The 21,786-nt window shown below is 49.4% G+C and overlaps 1 protein-coding gene across 4 annotated transcripts in view; it reads left to right on the forward strand.

The window, feature by feature from the left end:
- Positions 1 to 15,859, forward strand: part of APLP2 (amyloid beta precursor like protein 2) — an 82,643-nt gene extending 66,784 nt beyond the window's left edge. For 2 of the 4 annotated variants that reach the window (XM_077894188.1, XM_077894190.1), the window contains 9 exons: positions 267 to 425; positions 1,303 to 1,431; positions 5,528 to 5,627; positions 7,105 to 7,257; positions 8,767 to 8,802; positions 11,710 to 11,795; positions 12,499 to 12,573; positions 12,940 to 13,095; positions 14,375 to 15,859. In XM_077894188.1, coding sequence (XP_077750314.1) covers positions 267 to 425; positions 1,303 to 1,431; positions 5,528 to 5,627; positions 7,105 to 7,257; positions 8,767 to 8,802; positions 11,710 to 11,795; positions 12,499 to 12,573; positions 12,940 to 13,095; positions 14,375 to 14,476 — 996 coding nt within the window. In that variant the 3' untranslated portion in view covers positions 14,477 to 15,859. The remainder of the gene's footprint in view (positions 1 to 266; positions 426 to 1,302; positions 1,432 to 5,527; positions 5,628 to 7,104; positions 7,258 to 8,766; positions 8,803 to 11,709; positions 11,796 to 12,498; positions 12,574 to 12,939; positions 13,096 to 14,374) is intronic. The other 2 variants (XM_077894189.1, XM_077894191.1) reach the window with 1 other exon arrangement.
- The last annotated feature ends 5,927 nt before the right edge of the window (positions 15,860 to 21,786 follow it).

Here is a 21,786-nt window from a genome sequence, read left to right on the forward strand (position 1 = left end):
CTTGGCGCTGGTGATTTCCGTGCCAGCAGTGCCAAGGTGCACCCTGACACTCTAATTTAACACACGCTCATTAGATAAGGAAGTCGTTTTTCTGACAGCAATCAGATAAAGTATACTTGGATCTCACCCTTGCTCCCCTCTCTGACTCTGTTATCGACTGGCACAGGCTCTGGGCAAGGAGAGGCAGCATCGGGGGCTCTGGCTGTTGGCTTAGACGTCTTCTAGGTGCCATGACTTACGTGTCTGTTCCTGCTTTCTTGGTTTAGCACTTCCAAGCTATGGTTAAAGCCTTAGAGAAGGAGGCAGCCAGCGAGAAGCAGCAGCTGGTGGAGACCCACCTGGCTCGAGTGGAAGCTATGCTGAATGACCGCCGCCGAATGGCTCTGGAGAATTATCTGGCCGCCTTGCAGTCCGACCCCCCGCGGGTGAGTGGTGTGTGGAGCCCCGTCTCTGATGAATGCTAGCCTCAGTGTTCCTGCTGTAACGTAGGGCATGTGTCGAGCCTACGCGTGATGACACGCAGGTCAGCAAACACATGACACTTTTAAGACAAATTCTGGTGAGGCTGAAGGAGAGAAAGGAAGAAGAATGGGGAGGAAACTATTATGTCACCTTGGCCTTACACCTGCTGCTTGCATGTGCCACCTGGAGATGGAAGTGTCTTACACTGGAAAAGCATAACCTCAGGGTACTACTGGTTGGTAGTTACTCAATTACTGAATTTTTTTATAGTAGCTTTACTTTTAGAGAATAAAAAAACATGCCTTTCAAAGCTTTTGAACTTGCTCTGTTCTAAATAAGATTAGGAAAAAAGAGGTAAAGGAATTTACGTCGAAGCCCTGTGTGGAAGCGTGGTCTCACACTTGTTTATCCCTTAACTCTAACCTACTTTACTTTGGGGGAATGCAGAGTACTGGAAAGTAGGATATTGGTGTTATTCTTAAGTGAGCAAGTAAAGGCTTTCCTGGATGACACAGGGATTGCCTGCCTTGTAATCAAGGTGTCAGGCACTGAGCTCAGGAGAGAGGACAGATTGAGTAGGAGAGTGGGCTACAGACTCTGGAAGATACTGCTGGTTAAGGAGCCAACATAAGCTTGGAACTGTGTGTAGTTTTTGGCACGTAGTTTTTACGTAGAAAGGTAGTTTCTTACTACTTGGTGAACTTAAAAGCTTTAAAAAGCACAGCTTTCATCCTTGTGCCCAGCTGGGCTTTACCCTAGGTGAGTGTTTTGCAGCTTTGCTTTCCTGCCTGTTTTCATTCTGTGGTCTCTGGATCTTAAAACTACTGTTCTCTCTTGCAGCCTCATCGCATTCTCCAGGCCTTGCGGCGTTACGTCCGCGCTGAGAACAAAGATCGCCTGCATACCATCCGTCATTACCAGCATGTGTTGGCTGTTGACCCAGAAAAGGCAGCCCAAATGAAATCCCAGGTACACCAGACAAAGTAGAAATCGCGGCGGGAGAAGGTCTCTAGCGGGGGCACTCTAGCTTTGTCCAGTGGTCGGGCAGCCCTGATAGTTGTGCTTAGAAAATGATAAATGGTTTATTTCCAAAGACATTATTAGGTTACAAGAGTTGATTTTGCAGAGATCCTAGTTTTAAAAATATGTTTTCCATATTTTCTTCTATTAAGTCATTTCTACTTAAAGCCTTTCTGGAAGCTTAAGAATGCACAATTGAATTGAAGAGATAAGGCAATTTCTCAATCTTTTTTATATCTGTTTACTTCTGATTTGGGGTACTGCCAGAATTAATATTTGAAGTCTTTTTCTAGGCAACTATACCAAGCAGTTCTTAAAAATTGGTCTTTTTTGTTTTGTACATTAGTTTTAGTTGGGACACACACTGGTACGTTCTTGGGTTTTGTTCCGTGTGGGATCCAGCTTTCCTTTATAGTCGTCCGGAGAGGTCTGTTTCTGGACCCTCTTTCGCATTTCAGTATTGTCTGTGTGTTAAGTCGTGTTTTACTCTCTTGTATTCGTAGAAAAGAAGCCTGCCTGCAAGACTGTTGGCTTCCTTGTAAACCAGCAAGTCTAGTAGCTTAGCCTATTGGGCCTTGTAATGACATAACAGATCTGACTTAATTTCCTCCCATAATTTAATTTAAATATGGTACTTTACGAAGAAAGGTAGTTTCTTACTACTTGGTGAACTTCAAAGCTTTAAAAAGCACAGCTTTCATCCTTGTGCCCGGCTGGGCTTTACATTCTTAGGTGAGTGTTTTGCAGCTTGCCCAGTGTCCATGGGATGCGCTCACTCGTGTGCACACTTGCCCACCTCCCCAGCAACTCCCCCTCCCAGCCTCATGCTGTGTGTATTATTAGGATTGTGAGGCCATCTGCCCAAAGTCCTGGGAGTCTGGCAACTGAGGTAGGTGGGCTACTCCCTTGGTTCAGGAGTTTGTGTGCCTACTGTCCACATGCCAGACTCTGCACTCACATCTGACCTTGCAAAGTTGAACCCTGGAGCAACTCACCATCAGCATAGTATTAATTATAGTAGCTGTAAAGATGAAGAATAACTATCCTTAAACATGCAAAGTCGGCTTCAACAGTCAGATGCTGGGTAATCAGGGGAATGAGAAGAATGGGAGAATATGGACAGGGATGGCTCTGGGGACCCCAGGAGGCACCTGGTATGGGCCTGCAGCTCAGGGCTTTGCTTTAAGCTGGTTGGAGTAGAAGAGAAGGCAAAAGGCCAAATCCTAGAGGAGCTTCCAGGAAGTGTAGATGGAACAATGCATCCATCTTGACAGGGGGTAGATTTTTCAGGTCTACTTGGTTTTTTGAAAACAAAACCCAAAAACATGACATTTTTTTAGATTTTTTTGTGGAAAAACTAGATTATCATATAATACTTTACAGAAGAAGAGCCATTTTTATATGGTCTGAGAACAGAAGGAAAGGAGAGCCCTCGATCAGTGTATTAAATTAACAGCTAGGGAATGAGTCGTCTGCCAGCAAGATCACAGCGCCACACCAGATGGCACGGGAAGTGGAACTCTCTCCCTTCTTAGCAGATCTCGGGGAAACACCCAGCTCTCCTCTGTGATATTTGCTCTGTGCTCTAAGCCCTTAATTCTAGTGATTCTTGGCTGCTGAATTACATGAACTTTTGCATGTTCCCTTGTTGTATTATCTACACTTTAGAGAATGCTGAATATGCTCAGCCTATTAGAGCGTGTGTGTTGGGTCTGGGGTGAGTGGTATGGTGCCCTGACCCCTCGTGCTGCAGCCCAGGGGCTCGCCGTGAAGATGCTACGTCCAGTATCCCACCCTGTGGTTCTTGTTTCTCCTGGGGGCATATGAACCGTCCTCAATCAAATGGCTCCTTAATTCATCTGAAGTATAACAACATCAACACGCACGAAGACTGCCGGTGGTGCCTTTTCAGTCTCTCTCCATTTGCATTTTCTATCTAAGGCACTTAGTCTTGTGCTTTCCCATCAATTTACTTGATTGAAAGAATGGCAAATATAAAATTAAATTGCTTTCATCCCTGCTTTTAAAGGTCAGAGAGACATCAATCTACAATAAAAGCATTTTTCCATTTAATTTTTTTTTTTTCCATTTTGACCATGCTAATGGCTTCAAGCCCACGTAATTAATCCCTGGACTTAAAGCACCCTCTTTAGGATGAGCCTGGTAACTGCAGGTCCTGAAGTAGCTGGCGTTGAGCTACAGCAACAGGCTGATTGTGGCCTTGGGGAGGGTGTTAGCCCACATCACCTTTTCTTTTCTTTCTTTTCTTTTCTTTTCTTTTCTTTTCTTTTCTTTTCTTTTCTTTTCTTTTCTTTTCTTTTCTTTTTTTCTTTCTCTTCTCTTCTCTTCTCTTTCTTTTCTTCCCTTTCCCTTTCCTTTTTTCTTTTCTTTTCTTTTCTTTCTTTCTTTCTTTCTTTCTTTCTTTCTTTCTTTCTTTCTTTCTTTTTCTTTCTTGAATTTTACATTGATGCAATGTTTGTTTTTTTTTTAAAAGATTTTATTTATTCATTCATTCATGAAAGACACACAGAGAGAGAGAGGCAGAGACACAGAGGGAGAACCAGGCTCCATGCTGGGAGCCTGATATGGGACTTGATCCCAGGTCTCCAAGATCATGCCCTGGGCCAAAGGCAGGTGTTAAACCGCTGAGCCACCCAGGGATCCCATCACCTTTCGTTTCTACCCCAAAAAAGCTTTAAAATTAAATGACCAGTTGTGATGGCTTTTTTTTCCCCCTTTTTAAAAAATATCAACAACCTGGAACTGTTTCATTCAGAAAAGGTAGTAAACTGTGTAAGACAGGTGGTAGGTAAGTTCCTTTATCACCCCCCTAAAATCAGGTTCACTTCTATCTCAGTGTAAATTTTTGAAGGAAAAAGTAATTCAGTTAAATATGAATAAACCAGCTCTATTATTTACCATGATAATCATTTCAAGCAATTACTTCACTAAGCAAATCCATGAATGGCCCCTTCTCCCTGCAAATCCACTTTTTAGCCAGTGATTTCATTCTTATTTTACCCCATCTAATCTGACCAGTGGTAAAAATGGACTGTTTCCATCTTTCACTCAGCAGAACCTTACCGAGTATCTGGCATAGTATGAATTACTCTTTTACACCCAACAAGTAAATTAGGAAGTGCCTTATATAAAAATCAAAATCAGGGATGCCTTGGTGGCTCAGCAGTTGGGCGTCTGCCTTCAGCCCAGAGCGTGATCCTGGAGTCCCGGGATCGAGTCCCACGTCGGTCTTCCTGCGTGGAGCCTGCTTCTCCCTCTGCCTGTGTCTCTGCCTCTCTCTCTCTCTGCCTCTCATGAATAAATAAATGAAATCTTTAAAAAAAAAAAAAAAGTCAGTAACTGCCTGGTGAAAGTTTTTAAAGTTTCTTTTAACTCGGAGTGTTCTCTGGATAAGTGCTCAGATCACCAAGGGGTATCACACAGTCTGGGCACACTCCTTACCTGAGGGTTCGCTTCCTATGGCCTGGAAACAAGTGACCCTTCCCCTGAGGTATCGTCAGGGGCTCAGTAGCCTAACCTCATGTCTCAGTGCCTACGTCATTCCCCTCACGTGATCTCCTCACGTCATCACAAGAAGGGTGAGTACAGCACAAGAAGGTATTGAGAGAGACACCACGTTAAGCAACTTTCATTATAGTATAATTGTTCCTGTTTGTTATTACTTACTATTAGTCTCTTATTATTACTTATTGTTAAAATTGCTTGGTTTCTAAATTGAACTTTATTTTAGGTATGTCCACACAGGAAAGAAACCTCGTATATGCGGGGCTCAGTATTACCTGCAGTTCCAGGTGTCGGGTTCAGAGGTCTCTGAACGTATGCCTTACGGATGAGGGCGGCCTATTGTACTGCAGGGGCCAGCAAGTAGGGTGGGGATTAATATATTTTCCCTGACCACCTGCTTTGCTGGGCTCTGCAGAGCATATACTTTTGCAGCTGATCTTTGTGGAAGCGTGTGTCTGCAAGCCGCCTCCGGGCCCGGCTCTGTTGGTAACAGGGCCTCTCCACCATGCTCTTCCCCCAGGTGATGACGCATCTCCATGTGATTGAAGAAAGAAGGAACCAAAGCCTCTCACTGCTCTACAAAGTACCTTACGTAGCCCAAGAGATCCAGGAGGAAATTGGTGGGTGCTGTGTTTGTATCGAGGTCCAGTGGGACTTCTGGCCGAGGCTCTGGGGTGGCAGCAGAGCAAGATTAGAGAAACCGGGACAGCCAGGCCAGGAAGCCGGGCATTAGCACGCTGGGGTTTAAGCCTGGAATGCGCTGGAGCTTATGTGGCAAGGTCAAGGCAGGTGGGCGGGCTGTGAGCCACAGGGCTTTGAGTTTCTTGACCTTTACTCTGTTACCGGAAGGGAAAAAAACAGTCTAGGGTGTGAAATTGCAAGGGACCGGGGGAACTTCCTGTTGCCCTTTCCCCCTTAATTGCTGGTGCATTTCAAGGCACCTGTTTTATACACATTCTCACTTCCCCTCCCTCTTGTGCTCTTCATCTTCATGTATTTGGCAAATAGTTACGTGTCCACTGTCCACCATGTTGTCACAGAGTAAAATGGTGCACGAGGAGACAGTGTATCCTGGAGATGATGTTAATACAGGGGAAACAGGAAAACAAGACAGAGTGCCACGTGGGGGACAAAATAGTTGGTGGATGGTGGAGCATGGCTGGGGGGGCCAGGGAGGCTGTCTTGGGCACAGGAACCCGAGAGCCACATGAGGAGGAGGAGCCACCCACACGAAGATCACAAGGGGAAAGACATTGTTAGAGGGCATGACGACTGCACACGCCTGAGCTTTAAGTCAGTGTGGCCAGAACACACGGAGAAATGGGGCCAAAGAAGTTGGCAGAGGCCAATTTGTTCAGAGATTTTAGCAAAATCCAGGAGTTTGGGTTTTATCCTAGGATAATGGAAAACCGATAGAGAGTTTTAAACTAGGGAGTGACTAGATCTGTACTTTGCTTTAAAAAAGGATGTGAATTTAAAAAGAATTACTTGGCTGCTGTGTGCTATTAAAATTAGAAACCTGCCAGGAAGCAATTGTAAAAATCGGGTAAAAAATGCTGGTAGTGGGCGTTTGACGGTAATGGAGGAAAGAGAGATGTGGGGGGCTTTGGGGCATGTTGCAGAGGAAGGGTGAGCGGGGCGTGCGGGCAGTGAGGGCTTCCATCAGCCGCGGAGTGGGCGGTGGGGCTGCACTGCACTGAGGGGAGCAGTCTCTTCGTGCATGATGAAGTCGAAGTTGCTGGAGCTTAAGGAGAGGGTGTGTGAGGTGGGGAGGGCGTTCGAGGAGCCAGAGGTCAGGGCAGCAGGGAGGAGGTACAGGTTTGGGGGTCATGGGCTGTGGATGGTGCTTAGGACAGTGCCGGGGGTGAAACCACCCAACCGGAGTGGGTCCCTAAGGAAGAGAGGAGGGCCCACATGGGCCCCCGTGCGGGTCTGCGGTGCTGTGCGGTCGGGGGTGTAGGTAGGAGGGGTTGTCCACGGCAAGGGCAGCTGGCAGTGGCCCCGCAGCAGATCGCGCGTTCTGTGATGACCCGCGTCAGCCTCCATCGCGCCCGTGGCCTTCTGAAAGCCGGGCCCTGCCGTGTCTGTCTTTGTCAGACGAGCTACTTCAGGAGCAGCGCGCAGACATGGACCAGTTCACCGCCTCCATCTCCGAGACCCCCGTGGACGTCCGGGTGAGCTCCGAAGAGAGTGATGAGATCCCGCCGTTCCACCCTTTCCATCCCTTCCCATCCTTACCTGAGAACGAAGGTGCGTATGATCGACAGTGCGCCTACCTGGCTGGGGGGTGGGGGTTAGGACGCGGCAGGTGGATGTTTGAACTTGGGTGTGCCAGGGAGGCGGTGCCCCTGCTGACAGCCAGATCCGCTGAGCCCCGACTGCAGGCACCATGCTGGGCACCCGCATGTTGCTGGGCTCAGTATCCCCGTGAGGTGAGTAACCTTCCCCCCCTCTGTGGGTGGTTTGTGTGAAACCCTCTCTTTTTCCTGGTCCTGTCAGCTGCCTCCAGGGTGTGTGACGCCTTGCACGTGGAAGTCCCTTAAATAGCACTGTCATGTTATATGAGGTCATTAGCTTTTCATAACACGGGGTGGGGGGGGGCAGGCAGTGGAGAGGCCATGGAGGTGGCCTGACATGCTCAAGGTGACACCTCTGGTACGGGGGGTGGGGTTGGGGGGTGACCAGAGGCCGTGTCCCTCTGACTCCCTCTCTGGCATGCTTGCTTCTGTTCCGCTGCTGGTTCTCGGTGTCTAAAAGGATCTTTAAAAGCCGTGGGTCTGCACCAGAAATAAACTGCCGAGCCCGGTGCCCTGAGACCAGGGTGTGGAAGCAGCAGTTTGCTACTCTTACTGCTGACGGCGGTGATGGGGAGAGTAGTGGATAGAGTCCTCATCGGATGCCGCTCTGGCTAAGCTGGAGCCCAGGTGCTCTCCTTGAGTCCTCAAAGGGAGCCCTCTTGGCTAGGTCCTGGAGTGTCCTCATGGGTCCTGGGTGTAGGCAGATAGAGGTGAAGTCTCTGCCCAGGTGGAGAGTAAGGATTTGAACCCCTGCAATCCTGGGCATGGTCACCTCCCTTGATCAGATGCAGCCTTGGTGGAACAGAAGCCTGAGGAAGGTGCCAAATGCGGGTGACGGGGACATCCAGCATAGCCTTCAGACCCTGACACGCCTTCTGAACTGGACACCCCAGAAGTACCAGCTCTGTACGGCTGGCCCTGCAGTAATCAGAATCTGAGAAGGGAGCCAGATAAATAAAGAGATACCACTTCGTTCCTAAGCCCTGCACTTAAAAATCCCGGACTTCCCGGGCCTGTAGGGCGGCCACGCTGATGTATCTCATTTGGGGTCAGGGCACCTCGGACAGATCCAAACTGGAGTCTTGTCTCCTTGTCAGAAAACCACAGTCCATACTGACTATATTTTTGCTCTTCCCTAAGAAAAATAACTTTGGGGAAAAAGAAAAAGAAAAATAACTTTGTGGGTTCAGCTCTGAAGAGCTTGGAAATCTCCCCCAACCACCCTCCCCCCCCGCCCCCAAACGACCCAAGGCAGACCTTTTTCTTTCTCTCCTGCCTTCCAGTCCCTATGCTGCGGACCTTAACTGCTGGTTGGTTTAATGGGATATTTCAGGCATGTTTTTAAGGAAGGATACAATACCTCTTCACGTTATAGAGAAATTCTAAGATCGGAATTTTGAAAGACGCCATTTTCTTTCTTAATCTCCTTTTTTGTACTATTTTTTGTTTTCCTTTCTGCTAGACACTCAGCGGGAGTTGTACCACCCAATGAAAAAAGGTTGGTCTGTCAAAGATGTTCCCTTTAAGACCTCATTCCTCTTCACTTCCCCCGTGTGTCAGGAGTTTCATTTTCTGTGTCATACCATCACCTGAGATTTTTCCACCTCATTTCCTCAGACGTGGCTGTGAGCGGAGCCAGAGTAGCCCCGGGTGCAGGGTTATAAGGTGGCCACCCCACACCTTCCTTCTGCATGGCCGGACAATACAGAGTAACCAAAACCAGATATTCTCATGAAACATTTTCATCTGGGTAGATTTTCAAATGTATATGCGACTTAGGTTGGCTGGAGTTACTAATATATCTAAACCTACGCGGGGACGCCTGGCTGGCTTAGGTCAGGCGTTGGGGTTGGGAGTTCGAACCCCACATGGGAGTGTAAAGTTTACTTAAAGTCTTAAAAAAAAAAAAAATGCTTACTTTAGGGGCAGGTGGAGAGTCGCTTTCTTCTACCTCTTTGTATTTCCCATCCGCTGCTCCCTCCCGCTACATCCTTCCGTTCCTCTTAGCTGTGCCTGGCCCTTTGTGGTGCCCACCTGCCTGTTGCCACCTGTCTCCTGTCCTGAGTTGTGGCTCCTCAGAAGCTGCTGGACGGCGCAGGTTGCGACAGGTGAGCTCGCGCTCCGCGGTCGTGAGCGTCCGAGCTCCACAACAGGCTGGACCCTGCAAGAACCTTGCTGAGCTCCTCTTGTACTTGGTCTCACCGGATGCACCGGGCATGCCGATGGCCTGGTTTTCAGCTCTGACAGATTGGGTGGTCCAAGAAGCCTCAGACCGAATTATTTGCTCGGAGTCACGACTTTGAGGAGCAGAGGAATTCGAATTTGAACCCCAGCTCCTTTGTCTTCAAAGGCCCTGCTGCTTCTGTCCTGTAAAATGCTGCTGAATTTCTCTGGCTTGCTCCTTAGTGTGCAGTCCTGGGGTCGCTGTGAGAAGTGCATACGTTTCAGCGCTTAGTGTATGTTTTATGAGGCCCCCCCCACAGCCACCCCCCGCCAGCTCCGGAGGACCAGGGACGGACCTCGCGGTGTTCTCTCAGAATTTGATGCAGAGGAGTGCAATTTGAATCTAAAAATCACTTAGGGGTAAATGCTTGATTTTCTTCTGCTTGGATAAGCCTCCTCCTGGCGATGCCGGTGTTCCCTTTCCTCTCATCAGTCCCTCTCGGATTCTTAGGGGTAGAGGTGAGTTTCCTAGAAGCTTACCTGGCTTTCGCCCTCATGCTTCAGTTACTAGTTGGAATAATTTAAGCGTTAAATTTTCTTCTCCCGATGTCACTTGTTTATGCCTTCTCTGAGGCCAAATGGTTTTGGTCAGCGTTTAAGAAAACATGTGGCTTGTTCCCACCAAAGGTGCGTCAGAGCAGCCGGGGCTACTAGTAGGACTTTACGTTAGTTGGTTCAGTGCCATGTTATTTTTCAAATAGGATCCTGCCCTATGACCTGTAAAGTCTGGAGGAGGAGAGGGAGAAGGATGGGAGGATTAGAGATTTCCTAGGCTTGCTCATCCGCATCCTTGCTGAGGCAGCAGCTCTCCAGGTGCCTCTTGCTCACATGGTCGGGGTACAGCGTCCCTGCTCCAATGGCACTTAGAGGCTACAGAGCCAGCCCTGATCTAACTTACCCTAGAATCAAGTTGTGAAATTCCTCTTTACAGTGAAAGCTTAGGAAAGACCAGCCTTATGTCGGGCTGCACGCCCGGCGCCTGTGGTGGCTGCGACTCCTGGCCCTGGTCAAGGGCGAGGGTGGCTGCGAGCTGGAAGGCTCCGCTGGGGCCGGGCCCAAGTGTCACCGTCTGCGCCCGGCCAGCCCAGCGGTGGCAGTGCGGGCCGTATCCTCGTGTGGGAGCCTCCCTCACACGTTGGTGGTCCCCTTAGAATGCCGAGCGGGCCGGCAGGTTGATCTGTTTATGGAAGGTTCAAAACCCAGACCTTTGTACAGAACCGTATATCTTATTATTAAAAAACTCATAGGATAGCTAGACGTCACATGATTTTTGAAGCTAAAAATGAGGGTGGCTCGTCACTTCTCCACCTGGGCTAGCACTGGCTTCCGCCACGTCACATCTTCGGATACTGTCATTTGGGGCGCGGCGCACAGGGGATGTTGGCCCCGGCGATGTCCCACCTTGACAAGAGGAGCGGTGAGTCCTGCTCCATTTGTAGACGGGACCGTCCACCTCGCGTTCAGCTTCTCCCTGTCTGTGGAATGCTTCCTTCCTGTTCATTCTCTGGTCACCGTCAAAGATGTGACCTCTGCGATCCACGCCCTCAGAGGGTTACAGGCCAGGGGGACACACAGAGGAAGCTGCGTGAGGAGAAACAGGCGCTGGAGTGCTGAGGGCGGGGAGCGTCTCCCACGAGGGGCTGCGGCTCAGGGGACAAGCGGGACGTGTTGGAGGTCGGGGGGGGCGGTCAGGCAGAAAGAACCGCCTGTGGGATAAAACCCGATGCTCGAGGCAGACCTGCAGATTCCCTGCCGCCGTGCTGGGTCCTCCGTCCCGAGGGAGCCCAGGCTGTCGAAGGGCCGGCTTGTGGGGTGATGGGGCGCGGCGGCAGCGTCACATATCTTTCTGTGCTGGAAAGCCTCTGGGCTCCACTAGTGTTTGTCTCACAGTAAACATGGTCTTCTGAAGGCTGGCATTCCATTTTTCCAAGTTGGACATCCGTTGAGCACCCTGTCCTCGTCCATTGTACCCATCGGTCCTCTGCAAACTGCCTGCACCCTTCATCCTTCTAGAGCACACGGGGCATCCTTGGCACGGGAACGAAGTCGCGCGTCATGTAGCCGGGCGGGGCTGTGGGGCGGGGAGGTGACCAGGAGGGCTCCCCGGCCCCCAGGACCGAGCTTGCTGTGAGGGCGGCGTGGGCCAGGCCGGGGAGCGCTCAGCCGTGACCTCTCTCCACAGGCTCTGGAGCGGGAGAGCAGGACGGAGGGCTGATCGGTGCCGAGGAGAAAGTGATCAACAGCAAGAATAAAGTGGATGAGAACATGGTGAGCCGCTTCTCCCTCCTGCCCTGCCCTCGCTGAATTTTGAGACTCATTAGAGTGAGTGGCACCGTTTTAGACGCTCTCCAGATGAACCTCCATGTGTTCGCTCTCCGTATGCTGGGAGATGGGTGGGCTCCAACTGCTCCCACGAGTTTGTCGTATTGTTTAGCATCTGGGCGTGAGAAGGAATAAAGAATTAATTCTCAGCAGTAACTCATCCCTTGCTCTACAGCGGGGGAGACACATTTGCAACTACAGATATGAATAAAATATGAGAGGCCATTTCCAAGCGAGTACAGAGATTTAATAACTTGAAAATGGAATAGAGTTGACGTTGGTTCTATCGTCTTAGGTTTATACCCCACTATTAATTATTCTTCTAGCATTTTCTGTCACTGGTATTTCTGGGTCATCCTCACCTGAGTGACTCCTTGGCACTCTGTCCTGCAGTGTCTCCCCATGACCGTTACCTCAGGGAGGATGCGGGTGAAAGCCGCGGGGAGCCAGCCGTGACACACTGGCCTGTGTCCACACTAGCCTCCCCCTCTGGGGGTTTGGTGACTCGATGTAGAGGAATGGGATGGAATGGCTTGGGTCGTGGGTGTCCTCGGGTACCAGGTAGTGAATGGAGTAGAAAAGAAGCGGTTCCACTTGTACTAAATGTCTCCCCTTCCACCCAGCTGCTGATATTTTCATGCTGTTTCAGGTCATCGACGAGACTCTGGATGTTAAGGAAATGATCTTCAATGCCGAGAGGGTCGGCGGCCTGGAGGCAGAGCCGGTACGTGCTCAGCTCCAAAACCTAACTGCCAGGTTTCTCGTGGCTCTTGGCTGCTTCTCTCCCTCTTCGTTTCATGTGGGAAACGGAGAGATGCCAGGTGTCCCAAGTGATCGGGGGCCCCATCCCCATTTTTCTGTACTTTTGGATAAGAGAGCTGAACCTAGGATCTCCATGGAGACTGGAAGAGTGGGAGTTCTCCCAATGGGGCTGGTTAACCGGGAAGCGGGCTCCTAGAGGTCCCTCGGATTTCAGAGTCACGACTCCGGAAGCGTGGCCCTCGTGGAGCACGCATGTCCGCCCCCTGCTCGCTGGGTCTCACGTGCAGGGTCACCAAGACCTTGTCCCACTCATGCTTTGTTACTCTAGGAATCCGTGGGGCCGCTGCGGGAGGACTTCAGTCTCAGCAGCAGCGCGCTCATCGGGCTGTTGGTCATCGCCGTGGCCATCGCCACGGTCATAGTCATCAGCCTGGTGATGCTGAGGAAGAGACAGTACGGCACCATCAGCCACGGGATCGTGGAGGTGAGTGGCCCCGAGCTGGTGACGGTTTGCCCGGTGCTGTCGGGGCGGTTCATGGAATTCCGACGCCTCCGCGCGTGGGTGCCGTGCTCCAGGTAAATTCCCCACCGCGTCCTTAGGTCGTGTTTTGGAAGCCCGTCCCCACTGAACTAAGTTGGCCCTCTCACATCTTAACGTTAGTTAGTTTGGGCTCTGGCTGTGAACCTGAGAAAACCGCAAGAGCGTCTTCTGCCGCAGAGGGTGAAAGCTTTTCTCAGATGATTTCTTTAGTGTTCTCTTCTTTCCGGTATGTTTAGGTAGTTGAGAATGAGGACTGTCGATTACCCTTCTTTCTTTTGGTTTTTGTTGTTGATCTTTTTTTTTTTTTTTTCTTTCTTCTTTTGAGGAGCAAACCGGGTATGTGACAGATCAGGTGACAATGGCAATCATGAGTGAACTACATGTTAAAAGTATGAAATAGAAGTAATAGTCTTTTTTTAATGGGGGGAAAAAGCAACAGGAAACTTAGAGCCCAGAGCAGACTGTTTCTGTTCCGTCTTCCGCCGATTCATAATTAGAACTGCTTACGACTCATTTTGAGGTGGGTGATGGGAACATCCAGAGGTTCTCGGTTCCAGAAAACAAAAACAATAAGGAACGTGAGGTGCTTCGGATGTGTGTCTTAGTGACATGGTTTCACCTCCCATGGCGCACTGGCCTCGTAGTAGAATTCCTGAGCTGGGAAAGACCCCACAGATGGTCCGGTCCCATTTCTGATTTCACAGGGATGGCTCGCCTGGGCCGTCCCGAATAGCGAGTAGCAGAACTGAGACCGGGTTCTGCTGTGCTGCGAGGAAATTCAGTTCATTCTTTTCTTGAGCTCGGACTCAGCTTTTAGGACTCCAGTTTTCAGAAGCCTCTGTGACCCCCTTCTTTTCTTTCTCCTCCTCCTCTGTCCTCACCACCAGCTCTTGTTGGTCTGCCCAGCAGCAATCGGACACTGGGATGATTTTCATTCCCAGGGGATTGTGCAGCAAGCGGCCCAGTCTTCTGGTCTCCGGGGCAATTCTTGTTTTTTAAACATTTTATTTATTAGAGAGAGTGAGTGAGCACGGGAGGGGGAGGGGCAGAGGGAGAAGCGGACTCCCTGCTGAGCAGGGAGCCCGCCTCGAGGCTGATCCCAGGACCCGGGGACCATGATCCAAGGGGAGCACAGATGCCCGACTGACTGAGCCACCCAGGCGGCCTGCTTTGCGATTCTCTTTCGGTCCAGTGCAGTGATCTCCCATCCTCGTCCCTCCAGGTTGACCCAATGCTCACCCCAGAAGAGCGTCACCTGAACAAGATGCAGAACCATGGTTATGAAAACCCCACGTACAAATACCTGGAGCAGATGCAGATTTAAGCAGGAGAAAGCACGCAGCACCACCGGTTGGCGTGGGGTGGTGCAGGTGGGCCAGGAGAGGTCCGGTGTTTGGGATCAACTACTGACCAGCAGTTGCTTCCAGAGGATTTCACCTTCCGTTCAGACCTCCTGGATCATTAAGACTATAAAGTACTACTGTAGAATCACAATTTCCATTCTTTTAAATGGGTGAAAAATGTTAATATAACAATATATGATATATAAACCTTAAATGAAAAAAAATGATCTATTGCAGATATTTGACTGATGTAGTTTCTTTTTTTAAATTAATCAGAAATCCCACTTCTATTGTATTGTCTCACATATGCTCTCTAAATGGAAATGTTGGTTTTCGGTGATAGACTGTATACGCAGGCCGCTCCAGCCGCATTGTATAAATCACTCTTTAAGGCTCATTCACTGTCCTGGTTTTTCTTAGGGAAAAAAAAAAAAAGGCAGCAGCAGCAGCAGTTAAGGCATTATTCCCTTGTTAAATGAGCTAGCTCTGGGGAAGTTGCCCAGAAACCAAGTGTGATAGGGAACCGTAATCGACGGCCGTTCAAGCTCATCATGAGACCCTCACAAAGTTCTCTCAGAAGTTGCGTTCCCAGCACTGGGTACCCTGGTGTCAGCACGGAGGTCACAGGCGTGAGTCCGGCGTCCTTTGGCGAGCCCGAGGTAGACCGCTGAGGGCACCCGCACTGCTTTCCTTCTAAATCCAGCTCTTCCACAGAAGTTAGCCTCTAGTCTATGTGTGACGCTCTCCCGCTGTCTGCCATTGACCTGCCGTAGCCTGTTCCTGCTCACCGCCCTCCAAGTGATGTCCAGACGTGCTGTCTTCCCCTCTTTGGACACTTTGCCCCCCGAAGGCACTGGCCCTCAGCCCTCCCCGTCGGACCCTGACCCCTCTGCGGCCCCCTCCCAGCACCAGCCCCCCAGCTGTTCAGGGAGGACGGCAGGAGGCCAGCGGGGGGCTGGCTTGTGTGCACGAGGAGGACCCTCCACGTTGTACACGAAATGCTCTGTAGACACCGTGGAAAGCTTTGGAGATTGTTTCCTTCCCCCGAGTCTTTGTGATGCTTGTATAGTTGAGGATGCTCACGGTTTGTTTGGGTTTTTTTTTCTTTTTCTTCTGTTCTTTTTTCCTTTCATTCTTTTTCTTTCTTTTATTTTTATTTTATTTTATTTTAGTCTGAAGGTTCTGGTAACCTGTGGTGTATTTTTTCCTATTTCCCTGTAACTTTTTTTTTTCTTCTTCTTCCTCCCCTTCACCTTATCCATGTGTCTTCCCACTATGCACAGATAAACTTCACCTACAAACTCCTTAATCTGATCTGTGGAGAATGTACAGTTTAAACACATCAATAAATACTTTAACTTCCACCAAGACTCCTTGTGTCATTGGCCTGGTGTTAATCTGCAGGGATGGATTTCACTGTCCTGCCTTCCGCGCTCCGGGGCCCGCCCTTCCCTCCAGGGCCACCGGCTGCACCCTTCAGGGGCAGGAATCCAACCACTCAAGCAAGTTGGGCTCTTGGACTTGAATTCCGTTTTTTCATGGGAAGAACTAAGGGAAGGATACCCGGCCGGCCGGCTCAGCCACTGGAGCATGTGACTCTTGATCTGGGGTTGTGAGTTCGAGCCCCGAGCTGACTGTCGAGATGACTTAAAATGCCAGTATCTATTCTTTGTCTAAGGGCAATATTTGTCTAAGGGAAATTTCATTGTGTCCTTTAATGACTTCCTCCACCATATTTTATGTTTTCTAAAATGCTAATTTGGTTAAACCTCAGACTTCCCAGATTGCTTCTTTGTCCTTAAAATTTGTTTAAATTTCTTTGATATGTTGTTTGGGTTTTATAATCTGAGTGACTGCTTTGCCTTTATCTTGCAGCCATTTTTGTGAATTTTGTAAGTTTGAAATTTCAGAAGATCTTATTTTACTTTTTTTTTTTTAGATTTTATTCATTTATTTAACAGAGGGAGTGGGAGAAGCAGACTCCCCACCAAGCAGGGAGCCCAATGCAGGGGCTCGATCCCAGGACCCCGGGATCATGACCTGAGCTGAACGCAGATGCTTAACCAACTGAGCCACCCAGGCGTCCCCTTGACTATTCCTTTTTTTTTTTTTTTTTTTTTTTACTATTCCTTTTAACATCCCCTTTCATGATGGCAAATCTGAGTTTATACATGAGATTTTTAAACGTTCTTTAAGTTACATGTCCTTTTGGCTGTTGATTTCCTGTAAATGATGTAGCAATCATTTATTTAATCATGGTTTTTTTTTTTTTTTTTTTATTTAATCATGGTTAAAGAAATAAGAGGGACAGACAGTCGAGAGTTTTGTAAAACTCCGCAAACTTGAATTTGGGCTACTGATACTTGTTTAAAAGATTTTTAAAGTTTATTTATTCATGAGAGGCAGAGAGAGAAGCAGGCTCCCTGCGGAGGGCCCGATGCAGGACTCAATCCCAGGACCCCAGGATCACGACCTGAGCCCATGGCAGATGCTCAACCGCTGGGCCACCCAGATGATCCAGGCTACCGATATTCATTTATATGAGACTTTTATTTTTGATCCTGGAAGCCGTGAGCACAGCTTTGGCCGGATTTCCAGGGAAGGATTTCCAGCCTTGACGTGTTTCTTTAATGACCTGCCACCAGGAGGTGCTGTTTTCTCATTGAAGGAGGTTTGTTTACCTGACCTCAGCTTCTAGCACTTTGTGCCTGGGGTGGTTTTCACTAGTGATTTAGTGTTGTTAGTGTCTGGCTACGTGTGTAAGAGTAAACTCGGGCCAACCCTAGAGTCCTCACCCCGGTGGAGTGGAGCGCCAGCTTACATACATGGTGCAGTCAAGCTAACCTTGCGTGCAGGTCTGCAAACATCCGTGTGTACCTCTATGACGCCTGTACTTGGCTTAGAGTTCTAGAATATAATGAATGTGCATCTGAGGAACCTAGGGCCAGGAAGCACCGTGGGACGAACCAGTAGAACAGGCCGGTTCTTTGTAACCATCAGCACTTCCCCTATCTGCCTCTTCCTCCTCTGTGGCCTCTCAGATTACTGCCAGGAAAGTCCTGAAAAAAAAAAAAAAAATGAAACTTTTAATTTTCAAAGCCAGTTTCTGCCAGAGTGATCTCAAAAGTGTTGTCACTTGACCTTCTGCAGTATCAGCTGGAACATGTAGATGGAGCATTCCTTATCTGATTCCAAATCTAACAGACCAGCTTCATTTATTTTAGTGCCTGCCATCTGCTAGCTGCTAGCTACATGCAGTGCCTCCTTTAATTGTCTTAACCTTTATAGCGTGGGTATTCTTATCTTAGAGAAAGCTGAGGTCTTTCCACTGGTAAGGGATGGAGCGGAGATCCAAGCTCCGCGCCCAGTAGTCCCCGTGTTCGCTGTACGTCGGCCCCGGGGACAACCCGCAGGCTGGGGCCAGTCCACCGGGACCCATCCAACTGGTCAACCATTAGGACTTCTATCCATTCCCAGCACTCCTGTTGATGGTGGGCCCCGGGGGGAGTTTGGGGCTGGGGAAATTGCATTTTCACATCCGTTACCGAAACAGGGTCAGTACCGGGGCAGCTGGGGTTAGACTCGAATGTGCTGGCAACGAGGCTCGCGTACCTCCCTCGTCCGGACTGATAGGGATCTGCAGATACGGCAGCTATAAAGAGTAGTTTTTTCATTTTGAAAGGAAACGCCCACAGCGATGAGGTGTGTGTCCGGCGCGGACGGCCCAGCAGGCCTCACCCTAGGCCAGCTCCACTCTGCTCCCTGGTGGCACCGTGTCCTCTTTGGGGACTGAGAGAAACTTACCTCCCGGTTTCTGCCTTGGTGACTCAGCTTTGCCTTCTGAGGAATGCGGCCCTGCCCACCTTGCCGTCAACCGCAGGTGCCAAGCAGCTCCCAGCTGAGTTCGGTGCGAGTTCCTCCTACTTCCCCGTCTGCCCTGTTACAAATCGGAACCCAGCGGCTGAGGTCTGAGCCGGGCCAGGTGTCCTGGCAATCTCTGGTTTCACTCGCTGTCACACCGATACTCTTACACTAGGAGACACAGATTGGGAAGCCATGAGTCCCTCAGGTTTGGGGGAAGCCCAGGGCCTCACTCTAAAGGGATCTACGGTCTTACCTCACTCGTTAGAAGTGGTGGGCAATGGAAAAAATGGGAAATGGATAGAAGGAACTAGAAGGGCCCTGCTGGCATCTCTCATTTCACCGTTGAAACATGACCACAAGGTCACGATGCTCTTCAGTGCAGAACCAAAATCTGGTATGTGCAACAGGTTCTTTTTTCTGGGACAAATGGTAAAGCGGTTCTTCTAAGAGAAGACGACCTTGCCGTGCTAGCTACTGGGAAATGGGGTGCTTCTGTCGGGATTCTCAGGTCTAGCGTCCCTAACAATTGCAGACTGTTAGTGCGAAGCCGCTGCCGAGAAGCCCAGGCGTCCAGGGGACGGGACAAGAGACGTAACGAATTCACGAATACTTGTTTCATCCTTGAAACGGATGGGGCACGACTCGGAGAATCTTTGCCCAAGGAATCCTTTGGCCAAGTTGACCCAGGTCCATTTGGACTTAAGATACTGCAGCCAGCGGCTCTTTCCGGTGAGAGCAGCAACATCCATCAAGAAAACGTTTTAAATATGTGCCCTATATGTACAGTTATTTTAAAATTCGATCTATATAAAATCATAAATAGAAACTTGGAAAGCATAAGAAAAAAGATGAAATTATTTTTTCCAAATGTTATTTAACAAAGCCTTTCGGGGCCAGTAAAATACGAGCGGCCTCCGTGCAGGCAAAGCGGTCGCTGGCGCTCTCACAGCCGTGGCCCAGGGTTGACTCCGGTTTCCCTAGTTTTTGTTTTTTCTTTACTTAGTTTTTATCAGTGTCCTCCCTCCCTCGGGATACCGCGTTCTATCGAGTTGTGTCTTTTTAAGCCCCTCTTGACCGCGACGCTTCGCAGACTGGCCTTGTTTTCGGTGACGCGGACAGTTCTGCGGGCCCGGCCGCCCTCTGTCGGGGTTTGGCGAGGCCCCGGGGTGCTGGGTAGGGGGGAGGAGGCCGAGGGCCCCGCTCAGCACATGGGGTAACCCTGTCCCCGTGACCCCTCACTGTTGGGGCCCCGTCACCCGGCGGAGGCAGGCTCTCCCCTGTACCCCCACCACGTGCCCCCCCTTGGAAGGAGGGGAGCCTTCTCCATATTTATTTTTAAGTCGTGTTTTAACACTTAGAGCAATTAAAAGTCTGGCTCGAGGCCCATTTGTTGCATTTCACGGTATCCAAGCTGCAAGGGTTCTTGAGCGTAGCGGTGGCCGTGCGGGTGGCAGGCGCGCGGGGTGCAGGCGTGGGCACTGGAAGAGGTGCAGGCGGCCGTCAGCCGTGTCAGCCGACCTCAGTAAAGCTGTTCAAGAAGGGCCCCGAGACCCCGGTCCTAACAGCTGGAAGAAGCGGGCCGCGGGCTGGTACAGCGCCTCCTACCTGCCGCTTCTGCCTCGGGGTTCGGGTGCCCAGATGGGCCTCGCCGGGGAGCCTGCCCACAACCAGACGACGGACCGATGGAAACCTCCAACCGACTGAAACCTCTCTGGACGTTTGCTTTCAAATTTATACCACGAGCTTCTTTAGAAAAAGCAAGTCAGGGACACCGGGGTGGCTCGGCGGTTGAGCATCCGCCTTCGGCTCAGGGCATGATCCCATGGTCCCCGGATCGAGTCCCACGTCGGGCTCCTGCATGGAGCCTGCTTCTCCCTCTGCCTGTGTCTCTGCCTCTCTCTCTGTCTCTCATGAATAAATAAATAAAATTAAAAAAAAAAAAAGAAAGAAAGAAAAAGCAAGTCATGGGCAGCCCGGGTGGCTCGGCGGTTCAGCACCACCTTTGGCCCAGGGCGTGATCCTGGAGACCCGGGATCGAGTCCCACGTCGGACTCCCTGCACGGAGCCTGCTTCTCCCTCTGTGTCTCTGCTTCTCTCTCTCTCGCTCTCTCCCTCTCTCTCATGAATAAATAAGATATTTCCAAAAAAAGAAAGAAAGAAAGAAAGAAAGAAAGAAAGAAAGAAAGAAAGAAAGAAAGAAAGAAAGAAAGAAAAGAAAGAAAGAAAGAAAGAAAGAAAGAAAGAAAAGAAAGGAAAGAAAGAAAGAAAGAAAGAAAGAAAGAAGAAAGAAAGAAGAAAGAAAGAAGGAAAAGAAAGAAAGAAAGAAAAAGAAAGAAAAGAAAGAAAGAAAGAAAAGAAAGAAAAAGAAAAAGCAAGTCCAGGGTGGGCAGGGCAGTGCCCAGCCGGCACCGTCGGTGGAGCTTGGTGTCAGGGGCGTGAGTTCAAGCCCCACGTTGGGCCAAGAGCTTACTTAAGAGAAAAAAAAAAAAAAGACACAAGACCATTGGAACAGGCGTTTTTTAGCTTAGGAACCTTACCAACCAACAGTGCAACATCTTTAGGTTCAGTTTTTTAAAGACTTTGTCACAAGATGGATCTCCGCGTGGGACCAAATGTTTTCTTGGTCACTTTCAATCTTATTTTAAAATATTGCAAAGATAATTCCACCATATTTTACATGTTCCTGATTTTCATCAAAATAACTACACTGAAGACATTTTGTAACATATTGTGCATTTCAGGTTTCCATGTGGGCTAGCACCAGAACTTTATCTGGAGATATTTCTTTATTCTACCCAAAGCAGCCAATCCAATACCATCACATTTTCTGAGATTTTTTTTTCATAATCCATCCTTTTCCATAAAATACAGACACAATCTAAGAGGGAGCTATAATGCTACGTGTAGGAATTTTGAAACCAAACTGCCTGGCTTTTTTTTCCCTAATTTGGCCACTTGCTAGCTAATGGACCTTGAGAAAGTTATCACTGCTCTGTGCCTTAAAAAATGGGGGGTGGTGACAACACTGACCCCACTGGGTTAGGAGTGAGTGACTGCCACATGGATGGGTACTCAGTGTAGAGCAAGTATTATTTGCTCGGCGGTTATTAGTGGCTCAGCGGTTGAGCATCTGCTTTTGGCTCAGGGTGTGACCCCGGGGTCCCAGGATCGAGTCCCACATCAGGCTCCCCGCATGGAGCCTGCTTCTCCCTCTGCCTGTATCTCTGCCTCTCTCCGTGTGTCTCTCAGAATAAATAAATAAAATCTTTTTTTAAAAGTGTAAGACCTAGCTTTATTATTATCATTATTAGAGAGCAGGATGGAGGGGGAGAGGGAGAGAGTGAATCTTAAGCAGGCTCTGCGCTCAGCTCAGAGCCCAATGCAGGGCTCAGTCTCATGACCCAGACATCATGACCTGAGCCAAAAT

This window comes from Canis aureus, chromosome 3, assembly GCF_053574225.1.
Source record: "Canis aureus isolate CA01 chromosome 3, VMU_Caureus_v.1.0, whole genome shotgun sequence".
Taxonomy (NCBI): Eukaryota; Metazoa; Chordata; class Mammalia; order Carnivora; family Canidae; genus Canis; species Canis aureus.